We start from the raw sequence: 20,257 nt of genomic DNA on the forward strand, positions 1-20,257 counted from the left end.
TAGGCACAATGTGGCAAGCACTGAAGCGGCAGCTAGGAGCACTTTGGTTCTCTGCATCAATCTCCAACCTCTGCAGTAAGGGACACAAGAGTTGTCTTGTGATGGAGTCAAGTCGCTGGTCCATCTTGCTCAGTATTCTATACTGGCTGGCGAGGTTCAAAGAATCCACCACACTTTGAAACAGAGCTGAACAGGAAATGGGAGATGAAAAGCCATGTAGAAAATGCTGGTGGGATGTACCTATCTGTAGCGCCTGCTATAAAGGAGAACGGCGGGATGTGCACATCGGAAACGGCCTTTTAGTTTTTACGAAGTCTGGCTGTCTGCACTGACCAGGGTTTCAGACAGGAATCTTTCTCAGCCCTACCTGGAGATGCCAGAGATGGAACATGACACCTTCTGCATACAATGCATAGGCACTGTCACTACCTCTCTTGTCTATATCTGTGCTTTATGGACCAGCATGCACTCTGATAACAAAGGAGATCTGCACATGGAGGCAGATGTCTTCATTGGATTCGGAGCTGGAGGATAGGCCAGATGTGAATCAGGATACAATTGCTGTCCATCCGCACCGCATGCTATGTGTTTTTAGCCATGCATCCTCACATGTCCTCAGCCCACATTCTGGCACAACATGTATACCAATGTGTGACTATGGGCCAGATTGAGGCATTGGTGTCTTCTGAAATCTGCAGGAATCTTCTAATCAAAACTGGGCATAGTATTCGCACTTATGAGCACCTAGAGAACTCCGTGGCTACACAGATGCATTTTTCACTAAGCAGATTAATATGTTACAAGTCCCTTGCTGCAATAAACAAATAGTTAGAACATTAAACTGGACTAATTTAATGATATTGTAAATATAACAGGCTCTTACTTGCGGTTTAAAAGTTGGGATAGACTTTCAAGAAAGCAGTAATCTTTTACTTTACTATCTCACATATTTATAATACTTGAACCTAGGTTGTTTGTTTGTTTTGCCACAAAGCCAAGAAAGTCTCCCACCATTCTGACCAGCTACGGGCAACAGACCACCGGTGCTTTAACAACTCTACTAATTGTGGTCTTGTTAAAGAGAAAAACTGGTTACAGTGATATCTATATATGGCAAAATTCAAACGGATGCACTGAGATCCCTAGGCTATGTAGGATCACTTCATACAATACTTTTTTGTACTTGTATGATCACCCAAGAACAAAATTCATGCAATAAGGTTCTCAGCTGAACAGCACAGGTGTATGGGCTTAGCCACTCGGCTCTTTAAAATTTATGTGAACTGGGGCCCGAGTCTTTCACATTTTATTTACTTATCCTAACCTGTGGAAAGCAGCGACAGGGCTTGATGGAGTCCACATGCACAGTCTCACTGCTTGCACCAGAGAGGATAAAAAGCTGAGGGCCAGGTTAAAAATGCCCTTTTGCTGTGCCAGTTTTCAGGCTGGTGCAGTGAAAAGACCTGTTGTCACCATGTAATGGTGGCAGGGATGACTTAGGATCCATTGGATCCTGTATAGATCCACCCCACCCCCAAAATGCCCCATTTTGGAAGTTTCCACTAGCTACCACCACCTTCCTATCATTTGGGTGGGTGCACTGGGGCACTTCTTATCTATGGAGCTCCCAAACCAGTGGAAGCCAGAGGACAGACACATCCACCCTGTGCAACCTCTGTCCAGGATAAGGAAATAAGGGGGTTGTATTGTTCTGTTATTTATTTATATAGCTCCTCTACACCTAGAGTTTTCTAGGTGACTCACCAATTTTGGAGAAACTACAGTCGTATCATGGTTTTCGAACAGCTTAGTTCCCAAACGTTTTGGCTTCTGAATGTTGCAAACCCGGAAGTAACTGTTCTGGTTTGCAAACTATTTTTGGAAGTCGAAAGTCCGACAGGGCTTCCAATTGGCTGCAGAAGCTTCTTGCAGCCAATCAGAAGCCACAATTTGGTTTTCAAACGTTTTGGAAGTCAAACGAACTTCCGGAATGGATTCTGTTCGACTTCCAAGGTATAACTGTAGTACCTAAAAACAGATACACAACACTTTTATTTAAAAAAGGTTTTGATCTCCAAAGACAGCTACTATGGTTGTTCTAACATTTCTAGGTTTATTTACTTGGATCCGCCCCCTGCCGCCCAATGTGTGTTACTTGCCCTTTTTTGTGTAGATGACCAATTCTATAAAATACAGTGGTACCTCGGGTTATAAACACCTTGGGTTATAAACATTTTGGGTTACAGACTCCACTAACCTGGATGTAGTACCCTGGGTTAAGAACTTTACCTCAGGATGAGAACAGAAATCATGTGTTGGTGTCGCAGCAGCAGCGGTAGGCTCCATTAGCTAAAGTGGTACCTCAGGTTAAGAACAGTTTCAGGTTAAGAACAGACCTCCGGAACGAATTAAATTCGTAACCAGAGGTACCACTGTAAACATGTGGAGAATGACCACATAGAAAGTTTTACTATTAGGTTGCTGTCTAGATCCATGTTCTGAACCACTTTTCTGCTACATCAGATTGAAATGGAATCGCTCTTCCTGGTATCTCTTTGGTACATGTACATCTGTTGTTAAAAATAAAAAAAGGAAACAACACGACACACAACCCCCCCCCCCCCCGAGCTAAAAGCAGGGCAGAGGCACAAATTACATAGCAAGTGAAAGAGATCAAAAGAGAAAGATCCCAGTCTTTATCAAGATGGCTGATGAGCACCATAGGTTGGCTATAATTTTTTTCTATGTATGCAAAAGCACCTCATAATGACTATACTGAGGTTCCAGAACCATAACTCATTTGCATGTATGGAACAAATTTTATATGTACTCAGAAGTACCATATTTTTCCATGTATAAGACAACCTTTTTCTGATCTTTTTGTGATAAATTGAGGGTCGTCTTATACGCAGGTTAATATGCTAAGTAAGCGAAGGCTGGTGCTGCGGCGGTAGCAGGGAAATGTCGGAGAGGAGGCTACTTACCCGCTCCTCCCGGTTTAGGAAGAATATTTGGTGCGTATGTGGTGTATTACGGCACCAGTTCTGTCAGCCAGAGCGGGGGATCGTCAAAAAGCTGCTCAACAGCTCAGCGAACTTAAAAAAGAAGTTCAACAACTGTTGAGGGCCCCCAGAAATAGGGGTTGTCTTATACATGGGGTCGTGTTATACATGGAAAAATACAGTAAGTCCCATTGAGATCACTGGCATTTCCTCACAGTTAAAGCAGCATAGAGGATACGGTTGCTAGCAGCTCTTAACAAAAAACAATTGCTGCTAACTTTTATATACATACATATTTAATTTACCACTGTGCTGTAAGTTCTCACTTTTACCCAACTGCACACTTTCAGGAAAGAAAATTACAGAATTGCCTGTTGTGATATCTATAAATGCAGAGACTGAAAAAATAAATAAATACCTGGAACATCGGTGAAGGTCTCTCCAAGGACAGAAACATGAAAACTGAGGCCCATCTCTTTCATTTTCAGCAGCACTTGAAAGAAACTTTCGGGATCCTTATCGTGTTCCCTTGAAGTAAAATGAAGTGCACCTTGACTTTTGGATTGTTTATTTATAGAGAACATTGCATTTTATCAGAACAACATTTGCATTGCATTCAAAGTCTATTGCAGAATGTCAGACTTCAAGATACTTTCAGGCTGCAATTTTTATCATCCTTTCTTGGAAGAAAGCTTTTCTGAAATTTGTGAGACATACTTCCAAGTAAAGTTGTTTATAAGCACTCCTCCCCCCCCCTAACATGTTATGGAGAGAAACTCCCTTTGGGATATTTTAGCTGAAAAAACAAAACAAAACATTTGTCAAACTTTCCTCCAAACCAGCTCACAGTATAATGCAATGGCAACTCATATCAAAGGAAAGCCTTTGCAGAAATTTCAGCAGGTACCCGTATTTTTCGCTCTATAAGACGCACCAGACCACAAGACGCACCTAGTTTTTGGAGGAGGAAAACAAGAAAAAAAATATTCTGAATCCCAGAAGCCAGAACAGCAAGAGGGATCGCTGAGCAGCGAAAGCAGCAATCCCTCTTGCTATTCTGGCTTCTGGGATAGCTGCGCAGCCTGCATTCACTCCATAAGACGCACAAACATTTCCCCTTACTTTTTAGGAGGGAAAAGTGAGTCTTAGAGCAAAAAATACGGTAAGTGATTTTTGAAGATGTCCAAAAGCAAGAGCTTTCATGGAGAGTGGAACAAATTTACACTAGGCTTCACCCTGACTGGGCCCCTACTGTTTGCCTATGAGGCTGCTGGCACATAGAGCAGTCAATGATAGCGCTGCCACCTTTATATGCTGGAGCTATGCCATGCTTAGCTTGCATGCGGTTCAACTGCAGAATCATTGCAAAGAAACAAGTTATGAATTGGCTCTGAAAATGCTTCTGCCCTAGACCAGGACATGGTTTTAGCGTAAACTCATGCTGTAACAGATTTGCACCTGTTTGCATCTTCAGGAAACTCACTTTTTAAATGAACAGGAAGTAAGGACAAGCTTTGATACAGAAAATAGGTTGCTTATTATATTGTTTGACCAGTGAAAACAAACTGCAAAAACTGCAAAATAGCCTTATATTATACGGCCATTGTAGAGGGATAACATGTCTGTCAATGCATAGGACTGAGCTTTAGTACTTTACTAAAGCTCGCCCTAAGCATTTGCAGCTATGTTATCTCTCTACAATGGCTACAGTTCTATTATATCAACTAAGTCCCATCCCAACTTGGTGGGATTTGTTTCCAAGCAAGTGTGCAAAGGATCAGGCTGCACAGCTCTTTAACTCCAGCAGACCGATGCTTTGTGATTTTGCTGGCAGTATACCTTTTTACACATTCCAACACAAGCATTTTTAAGGTGGATTAGTAATTAATACTGGGCCTTAGAAAGCCAATATTCCTCTATTATAATAGAAATAAATTGCTTACAATTGTGTGCACATACCAAATGTGACTGATTCCTGATAGCTCAAATGGCAGAAGAGAGACTGGGAAAGAAAGACCGGGTGGCATAGTTCAAATGATAATATCACAATGAATTTAAGTTTACATTGGTACCTTTTTTCTGCAGCACTCCCTTCGTCTCACTCAGCCCCCACCAGCCCCCCACCCCACCTCCATTTCTGGTTTAGCACTAAACCATAAATCAACTGTGTGGGAAGGTGCCATCTAGACAAAACCTAAACATGTTGAAAATGAACATCATTTCCTACAATCTGGCTACTTACATTAATAGTACAATGAGCGATTACCCGTTGAAGGTATATTTTGCCTTTTGATCTAACTGCTCTGTTTTAAATCACTGTTCTTCGCCCAGAAGTAAACCAGATGCCCTTCAAGCTTTTTCTTTCTTTCTTTTGTTAGAAACTTCTACCATATTTATTCTCAAGTCATAGGCAACATGACAGTCTAGTGGTAGAAGTGGTGCATTGCCCCCATAGGCTAATTATGAGGAATGAATATGCCGGTTTATCTCATAATAACCATCAGAAGTATTAATAAGTATATCACTTGAGAAATCTCATGCTAAATGGCATCTGTATCTCTGCATGTGTTAATTTCCAAGTCAGTCAATATTTTTGGTTATCTGATGTCAAACAAAGATCTCCTAATTAAACATTACTTTCCCAGGTTTTCAAATCAGAAGCTGTAAGGTCTAAAGAATGGGACTGCTATAAAAAAAATATGTACAGAATTAGCATTAACAAGTTGTACATCTTCCAGCTTGTGTGTGTTTCCAGTAATAAAAAGGAATGCCTTGTGATATGCTCTGCAACTGGACACCCTAAAGATTCAGTAGGATTGTTACTTTAAAAAAAGCAGACGCATGTACTAAGAATTCAATAACTTTTTACACTGCCAAGAGAAAAAACTAGAATCACAACAATATATTTGTATTTATAGAGGCTGTTCCCAAATGTAAAATTATGAGAAGCCAAATCCAGTGTCGCTTCAGGCACCAAGAGCTTTTGTAGAGTTTTGCAGAGTAGTGATCAAGAGCATGGGGTGAGAGGCAAGATGCCTCCAGCACAAAACACACCACAGCCACCCTTGACAAGCAACCTCCAAACAAGGCATGAGGAACCTGTGGCCCTTCAGATGTCATTGGACGGCAACTATCATCTTCTCTGACCACTGGCAATAGGGCAGACAGCAACTGGTGTCCAACAGCATCGGGAAAGCCACAGGGTTTCCATCCCTGCTCAGGGCCAATACTGAGCCAATAATAACGACTGTATTAACGGGCAATTGTAAGGATTCCTGAGGTGACATATTTGAAGTACTTTGGTCAAAGTGATACAGAAATTTCAAGTACAGCTGTACCTTGGAAGTCGAACGGAATCCATTCCAGAAGTCCGTTCGACTTCCCAAAAATTCAGAAACCAAAGCACGGCTTCTGATTGGCTGCAGGAAGCTCCTGCAGGCAATAGGAAAATGCGGAAGCCACGTCGGACATTCGGCTTTCAAAAATAGTTCACAAACCTGAACGGTCACTTTTTGTGACATTTGAGAGTCAAAACGTTCGAGAACTAAGCTGTTTGAAAACCAAGGTAGGACTTAATCATCATCATCAGGTGATAAAAGGCATATATGGTTCAGGACTTTGATTTGGAAATATCTCAAAAAGGAGCAGTTGCTTTGGTTTGGGGGCACTTATTTTATGAAGCAAGGTGACGAAGTGAAAGCTATCGCAGAAAAAGGGACGAAAACCTGTAGTCAGGTTTCAGATATTTTACAAAAAGCCAGAAGAGGAGGGAAGGGGGAAAGCTGATTTTAAAAAATTGTACCTATACTATAAAAGTGCACACAGTTCTATGACACCACAGAGACAAACACGTAACAAACTTTCTTCCATCTGGTTTTATTTTATTTTTGGTGAGGGAGGAAAAAGAACACATTTCAAAAAAGGTGCAAAAAGAAGCAGTGGTGATTAAAGTACAGTGGTACCTCGGGTTACATACACTTCAGATTACATACGCTTCAGGTTACAGACTCCGCTAACCCAAAAATAGTGCTTCAGGTTAAGAACTTTGCTTCTGGAGGAGAACAGAAATCGTGCTCCGCTGGCACGGCGGCAGCAGGAGGCCCCATTAGCTAAAGTGGTGTTTCAGGTTAAGAACAGTTTCAGGTTAAGAACAGACCTCCAGAACAAATTAAGTACTTAATCCGAGGTACCACTGTATAACAAAGTAGATCTATGTAGGGTGTTGTACAATTAGAGCAAGTTGTACAAGCTCAGAACTAGGTAAGTCTGCCTAGAAAAGCCATGTTGTTTCTTTCGTCCGAGCTTACTAAGAAGAAGAAGAAATGAAGGAGACTCTGCCAGGACTTCCTTAACTATAATGAATCACATCTTAGAATAGGAGCCCATTCCTTCGGACTACAAGGACCCTGCAAAGCAAGCGATTCTGCATGTCCGGTTGTTGAAAAACTAAGATAACTCGACACCAAGGAAATGTGAAGGCAATTTCAAAAACACAGGAGTACTCGGAACAGGATGAGAAATGCACCAAGGCCACTACACTGTGTCCTATATATCTCCTTGCAAGTTCAGGAAGAGTTGCTGCAGAAACCAGGAGGGATGCTTCCCTGGACGACTGATTGATTGATCCTTTATGAAGCAATGCTATCCTCTTTTGGAGAGTGGTTTGGTGGCCACGAGACATTGCAGACCTCCCTTTTTGTGGCCAGAGACGGGGATTCACAGTGGGCCCCAATGTGGCTGCATAAAACCCAGCTGCTGTTGCAAACCTGCTCTCTCTGTTCTGAGAGTGGTGGGGGCCAAAGTGGGGCAATCCAGACTATAAGGGCAGGGGGAACTTTAGATACACCATATTCTAGGTCCTCTCAGTCTCAAGACATGCCTCCGGGGGGGGGGGGAATTATTCTGGCCTTGGAAACCAGAGAAGTTCTTTTTTGTCTCATTGGAACCAATTGCTAGGGAACAGGCAGGGAAAACAAACCTGATGGAAAGAAGGGGACAGAGATAAAAAGCCACCCCTCACATTCTGCCTGGGCCAGTGCAAGTCTAGCAGGGCTCAGAAAGTAATCATTCCTCCACCACAAACTCTCCACTTGTTCTCTCTTGGAAGACAAATTTGTACAAATTCGAATATAGATGCAGTTGAGAAATTTACAGCCCAATCCTAACCATATTTATTAGAAAGTAAGACCCATGCATTTCAGGGATTTACTCCTAAGTACACGTCGGACTGTAGCCTTTGTAATCGGGGGGGGGGGGGAGCATTTCCCCACCCTCGCTTTTCACTAAATGAAGTCTCTTAGGGTACATCATGATACAATATAATTTCATACATAACTGACACGTGTGCAAATCTCTAAAGGTATTGTGTATGTTGAAAGGGTTATAAATAAGCTGAGCTAAAAGCAATATTAAAAAGGTCAATCTTAATCTTCTTAAAACATTTAACAAAGGAGCTTTCTAGTATTTCACTGGTACAGAAAATTCAAAATGGGGAGGTGGCAGGGGGAAGAGGCAGGCTTAATACTGTTTTTCAAATATGTAGAGCCTAACCAATGCACCTTTCTCAGTATCAGTAAATAAAACAAGAAAACCTCCCTTTCAGGTAGAGACATATTGGTCTTTGGCTAATAAGGTAAACAGTATTCAAACATACCTGCAGCTCATAAGAGCCCGGGAAGGGGGGGGGGGCTGATCTTTTCACTCATCACATCACCGAGTTTGCTCATTTCCAAAGGTATCAAAGGTAGGAGAGAAGCAAATCCTTACTCTAAAGTTAAACAACAGTGTTTATTATATAATTTGTGAAAACCATTGATGATCTCCTGAACAGAAATAACAGTATTGTGTACAGAGTAGCTGACATGGCCAAGTATCCAGTTACTGACATGGGACAGCCAATCAATGTGGATTAAAAGACAGTAGCTGCCATGGCCGATCATCAACCAAAATAATTCGTTCTTATTTTAAAAACACATGACGGTACAGGTCTTATGGGCAGTGTGCACCTGTATATGTATATTTGCATGCATGTGTTTGTAAAAGCCCTGTCTGTGGAGTCCCTGCTCCAAGTGCCCTCTTTATTACACTGAGGCAACCAATGGAGGGAGCCTTTTGTATTGCTATGCCCTAAACTCCATTAAAAGGCATGGATGGCACCAATGTCAAAAGCCTTTTGACACTAGGAGACAATATTCCCATGTGCCCAGGCATTTGATGGCTCTCCCTGCTGTACCCCAACTTCAGTCGCTTCAGCAGGGAGAGCAGGGATGTCAGCTCCTTTTCCTGACCTACTAGTGGAGTAGAGTGCCTATGTGGAGGCTGAGAAGGGCTTTGGGCGCCAAGAGGGGAAGAACTCAGTAGGTGGCAGGTACGGATCAACAGCCTGAACAGGAGGGTGCAGCATTGTTTCCAGAACCAGGTGATGCTTTCACAGATGAGAGCAGAATCACCCATCCCCAAAAAGTGCACACTTGCAATCCCAACATTCCTGCAAAGTGAGTAAGTCTTGCAAGCGAGAACGTCATTTAAAAGCTTGGCAGATGAGGCACGGAAACTGCTGGGACATTTATATTGCTTCTGTCTAGTTCTGAAAACCTTGCCTGATTTCTGGACTCCAGAACTCTGTGTCTGCTGCTGTACCGTTAGTTGCCTGAATAAAGATCTCTTTCTTAAAAGCATGTAAGAGCCTCTCTCTGTGTGTGTTGGGCACGAGGTGGGTTTTCATTTTTTTAAACAGGTACATGAAGGAAGGATCAAATTCTAATATTTTCTGGTGAGAATGCTAATGTGAACAGCACAAGAGAAGAAGCCATTATCTGCCAAGAAAATCTATTAAGAACGAAAAGGGACATGGCATGTGTGGTGGTATCCAAGAACACACCAACACTAAGCGAAATCAATTACTAAGGCCAGTTAATTCAATTCTGCACAGTTTTATTTCAAGCTAATATTTCCAGCTGAAGTTAAGGTATAAATATGCAGTTATCGGTATATAAAGCTCTTTTTTCTATGCTGATGTATTCACAACATTCCTTTTCCTTTAAAAATTATTACATTGCTGTCAGCTCTCTAGTTCTTCGCAGTTTAAATCAGTTGGAGTTGGCTAGTTGAAAGGATACCTGTTTTGTTCCATTCAATAATTCCAACATATTAGGAAAATTTCTCCCCATGAATATTCCTGAGTTTAACAACATTCTCAGCATTAAAATCTACAAGGAGCGTTAGAACCACATCCTCTGCTGTGATCACACAGAGTGTATGTGAAATAAAGGAGTAGAGATGTTAGCAAAGGCTAACATAGCATTTAAGATACTGTGACAGCCACCGCCCAAACACCTGCCTGGAGAAGGGAGACTAGCCCACAACAAAGTATACCCCTCTCCAGTACCTTTGTAGCAAAAACGAACCAAAATTGGATGAACACAATCCTCTAGCCCTAACATACAACTGTCCCTAAGCTTATCAGGCTTTTAAGCAGGATTCCTGACACACAGGTAGACTTTTAAGCCTTTCTCCTAAACTGCTCAAAACTTCTATACCACTTGGGAGTCCCTTGATCTACCCATCTTCTGGTTGTCTGTTTTCATGGACATCTCTTGACAACAACAACCTCCTTCTCTTGGGATATCAAGCATGTTGTATCCAGCAGTGGCTACACATTTGTGCAAGGTGTGGAATCCAGTGTTCTGCAATTCCCTGCAACTCACATACTGGGAGAAGCTTTACAGAGGTAAATGAAGCTACAGTGGGAAGATATTGGCCGTGGTATATAACAGTGGTAGTGATATTGAAAGGCACAAATCAGCTGCTCTGCACTGTGCTAGTAGAAGTGCTCAATGAAACTCAAAACTCAAGGAACAAAGGATTAACTCATAATGATAAAACATTAAAAGGCCTAAGAAAATAAAATATGTTTGCCAGCTGCCAATAAGACAATAACCTGGGTGTCAGGCAAGTTACCCCAAGGAGGGTATTCCACAGTGGGGTACTATCACTGGAAAGGTCCTTTCATTAGCAGCCACTCTGGGTAGTGGCATCCAGAGAAGGACCTCTAAATAAGATCTCAAAGTTGGGGTAGATACATGCCTTGGCCCAAGCCATTAGTGGCCTCCAGGGTCCATACCAGCACTTCAAATTGGACCTAGAAATGGACTAGAAGCTAGTAGAGATGACAAAGCATTTGTGTTATACTTATATATTTTCCACTGGCTGCAATGTGCTTATGTTGTGCACATCTTTCTGTCTGAGGCAATAGGATGACAGCTGCAAACAGGATTCTTTTGTGGAGGTGCGCTGACACAAACTTGGATTCCATTTTGTATAGTAGTTGCCTAATACTCCAGATGTAAGTAATAATCCAGAGACACCCAACGTGGTGCCCCCTCAGATGATTCTGGAATCCAACTCCCATTGTTCCCAGCATGCATGGTCAATGGTAGAGGTTAAAAGAAACTGTAACCTGAAGAACTCTGGAGAGCGCTTCATTGGTTAGCTCTGTAATAATTATAATGGGAGTCACATGGTGTAAAGAAAAGAGATGGAAGCAACAAATAAGATGGAGGTGAGAGGGCAAGAGTATGAGAGCAATGTATTATCGAAGGGTTCTAGGCAATGCACATATATCTACAATTGTAGGAAACATCTGCATACTACTTGCCAAGACCACATGGAAGAGTAAACCGGTACTTCCTGAGGTTCAAAGAAGGTCATTCTTGATTTGTGGCTAGCTTACACCACAGGAATTTTCAGAAAAAACCAAATATAAATAGAATCATAAAATTGTAGAGTTGGAAGTTACCCTGAGGGTCATCTTGTCCAACCCCCTGCAGTACAGGAATATGCAGTTGTCCTATATGGTAAAGATGTGTATCCAAGAAGGGCAAGTTGTCAAAAGAATGATACCTGACCTGGCTTCAGGAACAAGCTAACCATGCTCCGTTTCAGTATATAAGCTCACATTGTAGCTTCAGAAACAGTCCCACAGCTGGGGGCAGAGAAGACAGAGGAAGGGGAAGCAAAGGGTGACACAGACACTGGGGTCCCTGTAAAGAAAAAGAGGCCTTCATATGCACTAGAAAACCTTTCCAATTGATAGTCATTGTAGCAAGCTGACCAGGTTCTTGAGGTAGATATGCATATTGAAGTTTATGCTAGGCCTTTTCAGTTTCTTGAGAGTAGATCTTGCAAAGACTCACATAGTCTGACACTCTGAAGAGGAGAATGGGGAAGCAATAAAAAAAAACTATGCTATTCTAGGCGGTATCAACAGAAGTATAGTGTCCAGATCAAGGTAAGTAATAGTACCGCTCTATTCCATCTTGGTCAGACCACACCTGGAGTACTGCGTCCAGTTCTGGGTGGCAAAATTTAATAAGGACGCAGAGGAGGGTGACCAAGATGATCAAGGGTCTGGAAATCAAGCCTTATGAGGAACGGCTGAAAGAGTTGGGTATGTTTAGCCTGGTAAAGAGGAGACAACAAGGAAACATGACAGCCATCTTCAAATATCTAAAGGGCTGTATCTAAAGATCTTAAAATGGAGCAAGCTTGTTTTCTCCTGCTCCAGAGGGTAGGACCTGAACCAATGGCTTCAAGTTACAAGAAAGGAGATTCTGTGTAAACATCAAGAAGAACTTTCTGACAGTAAAAGCTGTTTGACAGTGGAGCGGACGCCCTCAGCAGGTGGTGAACTCTTTTTATTGGATGTTTTTAAGCAGAGGTTGGATGGCCATCTGTCACGTATCCTTTAGTTGATTCCTCCATTGCAGGGGATTGGATAAGAGGAACCCTTAGGGTCCCTTCCAACTCTACAATTCTATGAAATTGTAAAACATGAAAAGGAAAGGATATCTTGACTAAAGCAAATAAATCTCCACAGGGTCAATTTGTGATGTTCCAAACAGATATGGCTGCAATAAGAGGAAACTTCTTATTTTCTTAGAAAACAATCCTTGTCCACGCATAGATCAAGAGTGCCCTATTTCTCCAGTACCTCTTGGTGGGCATAAATAGGTAGGGCAATGTGCCAGGGAAGTCCAGGGACTAGAAGGCCTGTACACATAAATTCTATATCCCCAATCCAGTCTCCCCTCTCTGCTTAGTTAAGTTACACAAATCCTGAACAAATCTATGGAGAAAGAGTGCTCTACCAAGTCATATGCATGCAATCAGTTTCAACTTTTAAGAACGAATGAGGGAGGCATATCTTAGTTTCTGAATACCTAAGACTGTTGGTCTTAAGAAGATATACGATGGGGGAAAACCAAAAGTTTTTGAGGAGACAATGGTATAATATAAAGAATATGAGAATATAATTCTTTTTGAGCCTCTTAAATTCTTCTGTGTCAGAACAGAAAAATGCTGAAAACACAGTAAATAAAAGGAGAGCTTCACTAAATCATTTGCGACTTATAAAAGTTAAAACGCCTGCTCAGTGATCTCAATAAAACTTGTGGCAAATATATCTAATATTTCCAGAAACCAAAAGCCGCATCCCAAATAGCAGCAGCAACAAAAAATCCATTGTGTTGCTAAACCTACTAGATAGCTTTCTGTAAACAAGATATTTACCATCACCAACATGAATTTAGTTCTTCAAAAATTTCAGTTTCTGAAGGTCAGATAACTAACTGCTTAATAGAGAGAATCAAAGTGGTACCTCTGAATATCTCCAAGCTCTGATGGGCTTATATTCTGCTCCTTAGGTGAGGTATTAGCAAAGCTTATTTATTTTCATTTCCAAGGCTTTTATTTGCCCATTCCCTTGTGGTAAAGCTGATTTCCATGATGATTCCCTTCTTAATTTTAATACCCTTTTTACTCATCATATAGACATAAGAATTTTCCCTAAAATAATGAAACCCTTCCAAAGGAAATGAAGACAACTAAGAGGAGAGGAGGGGGTGGGGAGTCAGCAAAAGCTTACTTTTCAATTAATTGATCCTCTGTCATATGCATACATGAAATATTTTTTATATGCAGGGAAAATAAGGTTAATTAACATAAAAACCCTTCACTCGTCGAGGTGTTGAATTTTGTATTTTATCCATGCTGCTGTAAGCGCCTTGATTTCCCAGTAATGACCTAGTTCTCCTAATGAGTAACATTAACCCCTGGCTGTAGCTGTCCAGGACTTAATTGTCAACTGGAGCTGAAATAGGAGAGTATGCCGATCAGCAGGTATGTGGTATATTAACTCATGTCATTTCAGACCCTAATAAATAAATCTGTTGCTAAGGCAACAGGAACATCAGCTGTATCACTTTTTTGTGTGTGCTTTATAAAAGAAAATGCCTTTCACACCGAGCTCTTAAAAAGGAAATTAACTATATGTAACCATAATTAGAAGAAACATCATTTCTCATCTTAGAAACATATCTACATTAATGAGAAAAGACACTGAAAAAGAAAACTGCTTTCTACTGTGATCAGGATAACTGAAATTATTCTCCCCTCAAGTGAAAGAATGCAATTTGAAATATGCACATTTGAATGAGAACCTGTGTAGTGGTGTTATGTACCAGAAAGGAGGCCCCATTGAACTTGCAGGGACTTACTTTCTAAGTAAACAAGCACAGGAATGGACTGTCAGTGTTTCTGAGACCCATACCTACTGAGACGCATACACCTAATTATAGATGTATATGTTAGTGGATGTCTACCTGAGAAACACATGTCATTCCAACCTTGTATATGAGCAGAATATTGTCAGTGTGTGGGACGATTTATGGGCCATAATGAACTAACTTGTTGTGCTAGTGGAAGTCTGCACAAGGATTCCCGCAAGCAGAAAAAGGCTTCCCCACCACGCCGCGTCTCCCCATCGCCCTCTCCAAATCTGCTCTGGAGGGTTAGGAGAACCCCCAAAACAGCATGTGGAGGGTGGAGAGGTGAGGTCATTCTCATGGGCAAGCCAAAACGCTTGTTTTGAGGGAACAATCTACCTCCGTGCTACATTGAATGCATTGAATCTGAATTAGATCAAAATTATAAGCAACGGCCTGTTTGCATGGGGGTTGCATTCCTGGTCATCACATGCATCAGCGGAGCACACATAAGCACCCCCTCCTCAGCCCCTTCCAGGGCCAAATTTGGTCACACACCAATTGAACGTGCACAAAATGGTTGCCACCTGTACTCTTCTGTCTGTGGTGTCACTAATGGAACTGTAGTCCAAGCCCCATGCCTGCCAAGGCAATGGGAGGATTCCAGGGTGGAGAAGTGGGTGGGCAATAAAAGGGAGAATAAATGGGAAACCATGAAGACTGCTTATGCTTCAGAGTCTTCTTCCCTAAAGCTGCCACCTGAGGCCTTTGGTTTCTGGTTTTTACATCCCCTACTCCCCGGTAAAAGAAACCATCTAAAATGACATAAGGCAGGAATACAGAACCTGTGACGTCACAGATGTTGTTGGACTACAACTCCCATCATGCCTAACCATGATAGCAGGGTTAATGGTAATTGTAGTCCGGTGGCACCTGGAGGGGCGTAAGTTCCCTATCCTTGACCAAAGAGCAGCATTTCCAGAAAGAAGAAACAGGCAAGAAAAGGTTAAGCACCCACTCCCACCTGACTCTTCCCTGTAAACACAACACATGTTCCCTTATAAGCAAAAGATGGGGTTGAGAACCCCATTTTTACACTCATAACAACATCTAGCTGGTCTTTTAAGGCCAACATGAAAGGGAGCTTAGTAGATTAATAATATGACTCAAATAATTGACTGCAGTAACTTGAATTATTTTCACATATTTTGGCAAAGCATGAAAGACTGTGGCATGTCAGGCAAAGTGAATGACTGTGTTCGTCCCCACCTGTTCTACCCCCAGCTGACCTCTGCCTAATCAGGAACAGCTTTCCACCAAACAGTAGTGTAAGTTACATTACCATGTTATAAGCACAGTCCAGCACACATAGGTCTGAAATGAAATAGTTTACAACCATTTCTCAGAGGAGAAATAAGTAAGTTCAATTCTGTCACCTTTGTCTTGAATCAGGATAACTTTTTAAAAAAACTTTTTTAGTAGTTTGCCAGTGTCAGAAGTTTGCGTTGGTCCCTGTTAATGGTGTGTCACTGTTTGTTCTTCCTGCATTTCATCTTCCTCTGCCCTCACTGTTCACAATTTCGTCCAGACACGTGTATTTAGAGAAGTTCGGGGGGGGGGGACACTGACTACATCTGATGGACTCAAATCCACACAAGCTCTTTCGATAATTAATGTGTTTGTATTTCAGGTAGTAGGGACGTGGGTGGCGCTGTGGCTTTAACCACAGAGCCTAGGACTTGCCGAAGGTCAGAAGGTCGGCGGTTCGAATCCCCGTGAAGGGGTGAGCTCCCATTGCTCAGTCCCTACTCCTGCCAACCTAGCAGTTCGAAAGCACCTCAAAGTGCAAGTAGATAAAAAGGTACCGCTCCGGGGAAAAGGTAAACGGCGTTTCCGTGTGCTGCTCTGGTTCTCCAGAAGCGGCTTAGTCATGCTAGCCACATGACCCGGAAGCTGTACGCCGGCTCCCTCGGCCAATAAAGCGAGATGAGTGCTGCAACCCCAGAGTCGGCCACGACCGGACCTAATGGTCAGGGGTCCTTTTACCTTTACCTATTTCAGGTAGTGGTGGGGAACCTGTGGCCCTCCAAATATTTCTAGACTCCAGCTTCCATCATGAGGACTTGTGTACCAATGTTAGGGCTAGCACCACCACCAAGCAGCATTGGATCAGACAGCAGTAGCATATGCCAGGGTCAGGATCTCAACTCTTGTTCCTTGATTTCAACTGCACTACTATCAATTGCAGCATCAGGGTAGCAACATAAGTATAATCATACAGGCTTTCCTTACAGGACTGTGCAAATAATTTCTGAAATGATCTGTGTGAAGTGCTTGGACATTTGAAATGGGTTTTAAAATGTCTGTCGTCATCATCATCAGAGGACGCAACACATAGGGCTTTGCCACACTCCCCATTGTATCAAGAAAGTCCTTGGGTGTGGCAAGCTTATATTAATCTGGACCATGAGATGGCATGGAAATGGGCCATGGGTGGGTGGCTACTGCTAAAGTAAAGGACTCAGTCCTGGCCTCCTTTTCAACAGTAGTGCAAAGCTACAGGTCACAGTGTTGGACTGGCTGATGAAAGGATCTTGTCCCATATAGTTAATGGCCCAAGATGAAATATGGGTCAGGGCATTTGTTTGCGATGAACTGAGGCAAGCAACAATTTGTGATCCAGGTAAGGAAATATCACAATAAGGTATTGCTTATTTTCATATTTAGGTGAACTGGAAGCACAGCATGGTGTTTTTTTTAAGAAACACCTCTTACAATAATCTTAACTTTGAAAAATTAGAAGCATATGTAATTTTCTGCAGAAGTACTGCTAGGAAAGTAGTCTAGTGCAAAGAAATGGCTGAAATGATAACAGTGGTGAGAAAGCATCTTGAAGGAGTAACAGCACACTTTGACAATATTTTCACACAGCCCCTCCACATCCTCCCTATTACATCAATTACCAAAACCTGGTGTTTGCTTAATGAGATCATTTCAGGGCCTCGGAAGGGAATATTTCAATCTGCAAATGCCCGAATAAGGCACAGAAAAACGTTAGTCACTAATGCAGTGAATCATATGTGTGTGTGTGTGTGTGTGTCCCTGTCTGTCTCATCTGACATCCCAATGGTCGCTTAGAGCCTGTTCTGTTTACCTGTATGATCTGGGCTCTCTATCGATGCTCCCCCGCAAAACCAAAGATATCAGGGTATAAAATGAGCACTGAACTAAAATTCTTAATTTACTAATTCATATTCATCAAATTATAAAAGAGAGGGGAGGGGGAAAACCCTGCATTTTTATGAGCATATTTACATAAATCATTTGCTGGAGCATCCTAACACTAAATGGTCGAAGTCGAGCCCCCTAACCATTTGCACGCATGCTTCTCCTCAGACATGAAAATATTGGCGTTTCAGATTTTCATTGAAAAGCCTGGCTGCGCTGGAACTCTAATGGGCTTAGAACAGTAAATTTTGAGGAAACTGATTGCTACCCCTGTAGCTAGTAAATGTCTGCCTAGACCCAGTGGCATTTGAAAAAAGTGTTTTATCATAAAATTATCCCAGCAGAGTCCATTCTGCAAGATAACATCATCATCATCACCATCATCATCAGTACTCTATGCAGGACCCAACAGCTCTGGCACAATATTGCCAGTCATTTATCTGTTGTCAGCACAGGTTACACACTGTAATCCTTGACTGCCTCGGAATTAGAATGTCTTTGATGTCCCCACAAGAGTTTTTTTGCCCGAAGGCTTTACCAATGCTCGGCGGCTCAGTGTTTATTCCTCGTAATCTTCCTCTCATCTCCAGGCTAGCAGTGACAGATGGTTATGGGCACACAATAGTATTAAGAGTTTGATATTTTTTTTTTTATGCTGTGCTCTCTGTACAACAAATAGCTATCAGACGCGGGCCAGAGAGCTGACATGGCTCGCTTAGGTAATGGCAAACAAACAGCTCGGGTTGATGCTTTCTGTCATTTTCCCTGCTAACCCTGCTTGTTTTCATTGTATACTCTCAAAGGTAAACTATATTAACCTTATAGACTGTTATTAAAAAGATATATCTATATGAGCATAAAGTGCCTTTCTCCCCCCTCTCTTTTCCTCACTCTTTTGATTATGAAAGTAATACTGCTGACATATTGAACAAATATCGAATGTCAACATAAATTTTTAGTATGTGATAATATTCCCCTTCATATAGCCGTGTGTCAGGCGGGAACCCGTGGATGATGCATAGCAGTAAATAACCCAAACAAAATTAGTTCTCTTGTCAGCTTCTACCTTGTATGTCCCCAGGCATCAGTAAAATTGACTGCACGCTAGATTTTCAAAATTAGCCCTAATGTTAGCTGTGTGTCTGGCAACCTCCAAGTTTCCAATGTTCTACTATATTACCCGTAAGGATGAATGTGTTACTTTTATATTTTGGCATTTGATCTTGCTGATGTGGCTTTCCCCCCTCCCCTCTCCTCCAAATTAAAAATAATTTAGCTTTAACAATAAGCATGTGCACAAACACCAGGCTGCATCTCTTTAAGCAACTAACTTTAGGCAATTAAATTAAATTAAACAAAACAAAAACCCAAATACACACAGAAAGAAAAGGAATTATTCAATTTAATATTGCTCATTTTATTAATTTAGCTTTGCCCTCCTTTATGCCGAATGCAGAATAAACAGAGGGCAAATGCTTTGTTTTTCATTTAGTCTGCAACTTGGGAAAAAGGAAATATATATTTTAAGAGGAAGGCTTAGAATCATCAGAGTTTTGGCATTTACCTTGACGTACCTTTTTACTGTAAAAAGAAGAAGAAAAAGAACTAGGAACTATAGTACCAGATTAGTGATCGTCATAATCCTGACCACAAGTGGAATTGCAATTAATATCTGTCCTGAGTACATCAAATTGTAAAATAACCTATGAGAATACAGCATTTTTGAGCTAGCAGCAATAAAATATGATTAAAAATAAATGTAGCTCCCTGAGAAAGGCTATACAAGAAGTGTGAAGTTGATTAAACAAATCCAAAGACAGATTCCACATCGACTTCCAATTCCTACATTTTATGTTCAGACATTTAGAGTCAAAGATGAAAATCCCTTTAGGTACCAGATGCTGCAGATCATCTGGGAGAGCTTCTGGAGTTTTAATGTGCTGGAAGTCAAATCCTCTGCAAAGGCGATTTGCCCTGTCGGTGTGGTGTACTTATTGCTTCACCTGCGAACAGTTGCTCTCAGAAAATCTGACCTACTGATCGACCCAGCATCTCTGAAATAAACAGACTATAATCTGTGGATGAAGTGAACTCTAATCAGGCCACATGCAGATTAAACAAACTGTGAGGAATAAAAACTAGATTAAAATGTTCGTGCCCAATACCGGAAGATTATCAGGACATTTTACCTCTTTAAATCCTAATTTATGGTGGGAGTCAAGCTAAACTTTATATATTTGCAGTGATTATGTGGCGTGGTAGATTTTCCGCAGTTTAGAGAAGATTTTGTGATCAGGTATTTGTGTCAACAGCTTGAAAAGCAGCAGTTTTCGGGTAGGAATATTCCATTCTATCCGTCTATCTACAGAGCCTTACATATGTGCATATGTTTTAAAAATCTGGACAGGTATATAAAAAAACTACGACACAGAGCAGCATAGTATAGCCCTGAATTTTAACACCTAGTCAGTCACATTAGTATAA

The 20,257-nt window shown here is 41.6% G+C and overlaps 1 protein-coding gene across 12 annotated transcripts in view; it reads right to left on the minus strand.

The window, feature by feature from the left end:
• GTDC1 (glycosyltransferase like domain containing 1) overlaps positions 1-20,257 on the minus strand; it is a 222,994-nt gene that overhangs the window by 45,325 nt on the left and 157,412 nt on the right. For all 12 annotated transcript variants that reach the window (XR_014523545.1, XR_014523546.1, XM_083494341.1 and 9 more), the window contains one exon: positions 3,421-3,530. Coding sequence is in view for 10 of the 12 variants with exons in the window: in XM_083494341.1 (XP_083350467.1) it covers positions 3,421-3,530 (110 nt within the window). In the remaining 2 variants the exon portion in view is untranslated. The remainder of the gene's footprint in view (positions 1-3,420; positions 3,531-20,257) is intronic.

Source organism: Podarcis liolepis, assembly GCF_965112155.1.
Source record: "Podarcis liolepis genome assembly, chromosome: 1".
NCBI lineage: Eukaryota > Metazoa > Chordata > Lepidosauria > Squamata > Lacertidae > Podarcis > Podarcis liolepis.